Source organism: Alosa pseudoharengus, unplaced genomic scaffold (genome assembly GCF_046254945.1).
Source record: "Alosa pseudoharengus isolate Yale_2024_CS ecotype anadromous, Long Island Sound unplaced genomic scaffold, YU_APseudo_1.1 YU_APseudo_1.1_scf_10, whole genome shotgun sequence".
Lineage (NCBI taxonomy): Eukaryota > Metazoa > Chordata > Actinopteri > Clupeiformes > Clupeidae > Alosa > Alosa pseudoharengus.
This window is the reverse complement of record NW_027468565.1, coordinates 386,939-394,259: the sequence shown is the minus strand read 5'-3', so window position 1 is coordinate 394,259 and position 7,321 is coordinate 386,939. Positions and strand designations below refer to the sequence as shown.

Genomic DNA, 7,321 nt, shown 5'->3' with positions numbered 1-7,321 from the left:
TGATAGGCCTACTACATGAGTCCGGAATGGGGCAAGCGTAAGCGAAATTTTTTCTAGAAAGTCTGCATTAGTTTTTTCAGATAAGCCGCGGCTGTAGTATTCAGCTAAATTGGGTACTGCATGTTGTAATGTCATTGTAAAAGTAATTAGATGGTGGTCAGTTAAGGTCGGGTGTTGTGGCAAGATTGTTAACTGCTCTATGTTTATGCCGTATGATAAGACTAGATCAATAGTATGGTTATGTCGGTGCGTGGGCGAATTAACATTTTGGCAGAACCCGACATGGTCAATTAGGGATTGAAATGCAATTGTGAGACAATCGTGCCCATTATCCATATGAATATTAAAATCACCCAATATAAGTATTTTTTCTGTTTGGATAGTTAAAGTAGAAAGGAAATCAGAAAATTCCTCTAAGAAATCAGTGTAGGGGCCAGGGGGTCTGTACAATGTGACCACAGTTACAGGCTGATTAGTTTTCCAGTCTGGCGGTAAAAAATTGAGGACTAGAACTTCAAAAGATTTAAACTTGTGTGTGAGCTTGGGAGATGTGAGAAGACTAGATAGATAGATTGTAGCTACTCCACCTCCCCTGCCAGTGTGGCGTGGTACATGATAATTCAAATGGGAGGGAGGTGTAGACTCATTTAATGGAAGGTATTCATCTGGTTTAAGCCAGGTTTCAGTAAGACACATAACATCTATATGATTGTCAGTAATAATTTCATTAACCAAGGCAGTTTTACTTGACAGTGATCGAATATTAAGTAAAGCAAGTGTAAGTTGCGTTTTTGGAGGAATTTGCTTCACCGAAGAAGTTTTTATCGTAATAAGATTGCTACGAATAATTCCCCTAGTGGGTCGAGTAAGAGTTGACAGTCTTGGTACAGACACGCTCTCTATTTGGCCTTGTGTGCCCTGTATACCTGGGTGACTGTTAGGACGGCAGAGATCTGTGTAAGACCTTATCTCTGCTTCCTGGATCTCTGGTTCGTCAGGAACTAGCCTCGGTTAAGTGACGGTCTATGTTCCTTGAAAGGAGGGCAGTACCCTCCCATGTGGGATGGATACCGTCTCTTTTCAACAGTCCAGGTTTCCCCCAGAAGGAGCTAAAGTTATCTATGAAGCCCACATTGTTATTGGCACACCACTTTGACAGCCATCGGTTGAGGTCCGAAATTCTGCTGAGCATTTCATCACCTCTTTTAATGGGTATGGGTCCAGAGAAAGTTACAGAGTCAGACATCTGTTGCGCGAACCTGCACACGGAGATAAAGTTTTGTATGGTGATCTCCGATTGACGCAATCGGACGTCATTAGTGCCAGTGTGGATAACTATTTTCGAGTATTTACGATTAGCTTTAGCCAGCACTTTCAAATTTGATTCGATGTCGTTAGCTCTGGCCCCAGATATCGATTTTACTATGGCCGATGGAGTCGCTAGCATCACGTTTCGTATAGTAGAAGCGCCAATGACCAGAGTAGCAGGTTTCTCGGTTTCTCTAGCTAGGGGGGAGAATCTATTAGAAACATGAATAGGTTGGTGGTTAGCAGTGGGCTTCCTTCGTTTGGATTTAGATCCAGGCGAAACAGGCCCAACGGGCTGCTTTCGCTTGGGTCTGGCTCCCCTAACAGTCACCCAAGAACTATCCCCTTGCTGCGAGGGGGCTGTCATGGTTGCGCTAACTGTGCAGTCGGCTGGTGCATCCACACAATTTACCAAAGGTTCTGCCACTAGCTGTTTGCTAATCTGATCCAGTGTGTGGATACGATTCTCTAGTTCACCTATCCTCGCCTCCAAGTTAGCTATTAGTCTGCATTTTTTACAAGTAGCATGTCCACTAAAGGAGGCTGAAGAGTTAGCTAGCATGTGACACGCCGGGCAACGGAGAGAATCGGAAATAGGAGAGGCAGGGGCAGCAGAGGACCCTGCCATCGTCCTTAAGATAGATTAGACAAGTGAATTATATTAGACAAGTGAATTGGCTACACGAGTGGTTAAGAGTGGAGTTTTTACGTAAATAAAACCTAGGTGTAGTCTAATTTAAGTGGATTACGTGGAAAGAAAACAGGAGCAAGCTAGCGTGAGAGCAGCCACTCTGACACTACAAACAGGAAATGACGCGATTCGCTTACCGTAATCCCTCGGAATAGATAGACACACATAAATTTGCACTTATAACGAGGTGAAGCGCGTTCCCGAACAACTTCTTTTCCTCTGAGGGAATGTCCAATCTTCATCAACGACATACCGTTGTACCTTGCGTTGTCTCCGTCTGTAACGTGGAATCTAATAGGCTAATTCTAGCTGGTGACGGAAACGAACACCCATGAAACGCCATTTTTGTAAAGGCCTTGGTGGCTGGCATCTGTGTAGAGGAGAAAAGGCAAACTGAAATCAGCAAAGGACAGAATTGGGGCCTGGGTCAAGGCTTGCTTTAGACGAGAGAAGGCCAGATCACATTCTTCTGTCCATTGCCAGGCAGGACCTGGCACTCTGGGTTTGGTCTTCTTCGCTGGGTACCCGCCTAAGAGTTTGTGAAGAGGGCCTGCTGTTTGGGAGAATCCCTTGACGAATCGGCTGTAATACCCTGCAAGGCCGAGGAATGCTCGTAACTCAGTTGGTTTAGCTGCCACTTTCCACTGCTGAACCGCCCCGGATTCCATTTGCAGACACGATGTGGCCAAGGTACTGGACGCTATCGCGGAGGAGTTTACACTTCAGGCCCTGGGCAGAGAGACGGGAGAACACATAGTCAAGACGATCAAGGTGAGTATCAAAATCGGCCGCATAGACAATAATATCATCTAAATAAATTAACAGAGATTGGTAATTATGTTTTCCCAGGCAACTCTCCATAAGGCGCTGAAATGTAGCAGGTGCATTGCATAATCCAAAGGGCATCCTTTGGAATTCAAAAAGCCCCATGGGAGTGGTAAAGGCTGTCTTTTCTTGGTCTTTGTCATCCACTTTGACCTGCCAATAGCCTGCCTGGCTAGAGCTTCCTCTACTCGGGGTAAGGGATAAGAGTCTTTCCTAGTGACTTGGTTTAGTTGCCTATAGTCGACGCAGAATCGGATGGAGCCATCTTTCTTGCGTACTAAGACTATGGGTGACGACCATGGGCTTGAGCTTGGCTTGATGACAACAAAGATATTTTGCCTAACTTTTGGTAGGGGTAAATGACTAGAGGGGCATTGCTGATGTTGCGCACTCGTACCTGTGTCCGTCCGCTCCCAACTGTCACCAGGGCCCGAGCTACCAGGAGTCCATCTTGTGTGGGCAGTGGCTCCATCAAGGCTTCGTACCCTCGACCTCCTGGTCCGCCTCTGGCTCGACAGTTCAGTAGCAGCTCCCGGTTCCCAGGTACAGTCACAGGCCGATGGCTGGCAAGACGGGCATATCCGATGAAGCCATCAGGGGTGACGAATCCTTGCTCCTTCTGGCAAACGTGCATGGCCTCCTGCCACAGGGTCTTGTCGGGATCATTTAGTTTTGGTGGGGTCTTCACTCTGCAGGGTGCTGTGTTCTTGAATAAAACTTGCCATACTTGTTTAGTCACATTCATTCCTACAAGGCCTGATACCTTTAACCCTTTGCAGACGGCCCATTCTAATTTCGGTACCCCAGTACCGATGACGTTCAATCTAATAACTCCGCCATACCCCAACCAATTTTATCAATGAAAACTTCCTCAAAAATGTCACATCATAGGCTTTCTGGCGATATGATTGGTTAAGGGATTTGTGGCGCGAATTTCTTTTACTACGTGTGAAGGAAAAATCAAGAGTTGACGTCTCCCTCCACTAGAGGAAAAACAGCAGGAAGCACTATGCATTGTTGATCTTGACGTCGTCTAAAGGAGAAACTACTGGATCATCTGAGGTAAAAACAAGTCTTTTTATGTTATTATTACTGGTTATCCATGTTATTACTTCAAAATCGTTTTTAAAAGTTATTTTTGCTGGTAATTACACCTTGTATGCATGGCCGTAACATAATGCGTGTATGTGTTCACTTCAGCTGATGACAGCTGGTATTTTAGCTAGGGTTGGGTATCGGTTGAGTTTTATCCGATACCGGTGCCTACTCGGTATTTTTTAAACGGTTCCGGTACCTAAACGGTTCTCAAACCGGTACTTAAAAAAAACAAACCAAACACACTTTGTCAAAAAACAATACCCTTTTATTTCCAGGGCCAAAATGAACACAATATTAACTTAAATCTTGAAACAAAATAAATACAAGTACCATATGGTAATAATAAATAAACCAATATAAAATAAAAATTCACATTGATAAAACAATATTGTATCAAACAATATAATAATACTGGAGATTAATACTATTAAAATAGATACAAATATACACACAATATAGAACAAGATATTGCACAACAGTATTGCACCTTTAAAGAGGCTTTTGTGACTGGTGAGGACACTTTACATCAGTTTTTTTAACAATTCTTCTGCAGGAATATTACCATATTGGCCTTCTCTGGCAATATGCAGCATCTCTCCTGGCTTATAGCATGCCCAGCACAGGAGAAAACCCTCTCAGAGGGGGTTGATGAGGCCTGCACACACAGGTACACCTCTGACAGGACAAACAAATTAGGGAGGGTATCCCTCTTACTCGCCCACCAGGCCACAGGGTCTTGTCCAGATGGGATAGCTGGCAGGCCTTTGTATATCTCCATCTCTTTCTGGACCTGCTCTGTGATGGAGAGGGCACTGCTTGTTGTTTGACTTGTATGGAGAAGTTCTCTGTCTTCATCCTCAAACAACTGCTCCAAGGCTGACATCTTGTGAGCTCCTCTTGGCTGGAAAATACAAGCATGTATAGCACAAAAAACAACTATTCATTGTAGACTAGATAGATAGTATATGGTTGAACTTACATGTATGCCTCCTTGGTCCTCCTCCTCACCTGCCTCACTCTGATGAGGGTCCTCTATTGGAAGCTGTAGACACAAACAGATCGCCCATAAAACAGCAATGCTTAATTACAGAAACTGTAACATGGGCATGGACATAGTGCATATGAAAAAAGATGAGCAATTAGTACACCGTCTCTGACAAACATGCAGTAAAATACCTGAGCTGCCGTAGCATTGTCAATCACTGCTTTCTCAAGCCTATCCCAAGCTTCCGCAACACCAACTTCCAGCCTTCCTTTAAAGCGAGGATCCATCAATGTGGCCTCCTGAAGGAAGTTCTGAATGTCTTGATCCTGTAATGAAAACATGGTTTAGTGTCTAATGGGGAAAATGGTGTAGTCTGCCTTCTTTCTTTGTGAACATAAATATTGGCTGCAAATGAAAAGTACCTGATATCTTTTCTCGAGATCTCCCCAGACCTTCTCTTTTATAGCAGCCATAAAGACATTGTCATCATCGGAGGTTGAATAGTGTGCCTTCAGCTTCGTGAGGATTGGGATGATTTGGCTGCATGTGGGGGACTTGTCACTTGAGACGCAGAGGGTTGAGGTGTACAAGACTTTCATGCATTTCATGAATTCCTCTGCCTTCTCAAAATCACTCTCTGTAAGCCTTTCTAGTCTGTGGAAAATAAACAATAATGTTAAGAACAAAAGGTAAATTGATATTGTTGCAAGTGACCCTCTTGTCCATCACCTCACCTGTCCCTCTCCATTGGCCTCCTTAGCCTTTGATCAAGGCAAGCTGCCTGGATTGCAGGGAACTGCTCCACAAACCGCTCCACCATGAGGTATAGAGAATTCCAGCGAGTCCTCACATCCAGGATAACATTATGCTCTGGCAAATCTAAAGCACAGACATTTGAATTACAATAAACAATAGCTTATACTTAAAAGAATTACTTTTCAAGATCTATTTAAAATGATATCTATGCTATTTACTGAGGAGTCGCTGCTTTTCTCTCAGAACAGTTTTGCTCATGGTGGAGCGCTTCAGCCACACCACCACTGCGCGAATCTTTGCACACCACCTAGTTACAGCTTGGATGCCGTACACCTTCTGTGCTGCCAGGTTGAGTGTGTGAGTAGCCTCGGATTGAGTAGGCTGTAGCCTCGAACAACAATTGTCCCCCTCCCCCTATCGATATAGCCTCAAACACAGGTATAGGAGTAGCCTCGAACAATTGTCCCCCTCCCCCTCTCGATATAGCCTCAAACACTATACCTTACCAACCTACCGTTTCTGATTAAACTAAACATTGCGCCGCTTAATACTGATGTAAAACACTGAAGTTCAACATTTTGTCTTCACATATTATGACTTTTACTTTAAGCAGAGAAATATCTGACACTAAGCAGAAAAATTTAATACACAGTATAGCGTCGTATATCGAGTGTAAGCCAGGTGTAACCTCGAACACAGGTCATGTAGCAACAGCTAGCCTACCATCTTTAGCTAACCTATCTGTTGCGTCCCTGTGTAACGTTAGTTGCAAATTGCGCCTGCTAAATCTGGTGTTGAAACTTAGTTAAAACATTTTGCATACATACACAACTTGTTATAAGTTTCATTATTATGCAGAAAGTCAGCGGACACTGAGTGGACATAGTACACGTTCACTCACGCTGTTGAATGGCAATGATGTTTGCTAGACTGACATGCATGATTTGCGGTTGGCATTAAATTACTAGACTTACCCGAAGAGGAAAGGCTGCTGCTGTCATCATCATCATCGGTGATGTCCACCACCACACTGGCAGGGCTGGGACTCTCTTCAATTTGTCCGGCGAGGCCGACACTGGCTGCGGCTGCTGAAGTGCTTGGCCTTGCATCACGTAGGCTTTCAAAGACGGTGCACTGTTCAGCTTTTAAATAAATTCCATGTGTCGCCAGATGTTTCATTAAATTTGACGTATTACCTCCCTTGCATGCACATGTTTTGTGGCATCTGTTGCATGTAGCAGAGTCTGCATCCTTAGAAGTGAAATGCAGCCAAACCTTTGAGCGTTTTGCTTTCGGCATCTTCACTGATCCTCTCACCTACCAGTTCTGATCAACAAGTGTGCTGAGTAGCGGTACTGACGTCACGCAAGTTGACACCGGAACACCAGGGGGCGGTAAAAAAAAAATCAGGCACCAAAATGAGGCACCGAAATGTTCGTTCTTATTCGGTCTGGTTACTACCGTTTACGTCGGAACCGGTGCCCTATTGGTACCGCGTTTCGGTACCCAACCCTAATTTTAGCACACCGTAATCTTTAGTAAACTCATAATTTTCAGTCATTTTTGGGGGGTTACTATATGTCAACCAGGATTACAGACCTACTAAGACTGACACTTTAACGATTTGTTCTATTTTGAACGATGTTGCTTGCTTGTTA

At 44.1% G+C, this 7,321-nt stretch overlaps 1 protein-coding gene across 1 annotated transcript; it reads right to left on the bottom strand.

Moving 5' to 3' along the window:
* Positions 1–329: 329 nt before the first annotated feature.
* On the bottom strand, positions 330–1,734 carry LOC143141797 (uncharacterized). The gene has a single exon (XM_076302507.1). The coding sequence runs from the start codon at positions 1,673–1,675 to the stop codon at positions 995–997; it is 681 nt and encodes a 226-aa protein (XP_076158622.1). The 5' UTR covers positions 1,676–1,734; the 3' UTR covers positions 330–994.
* Between the last annotated feature and the right edge of the window lie 5,587 nt (positions 1,735–7,321).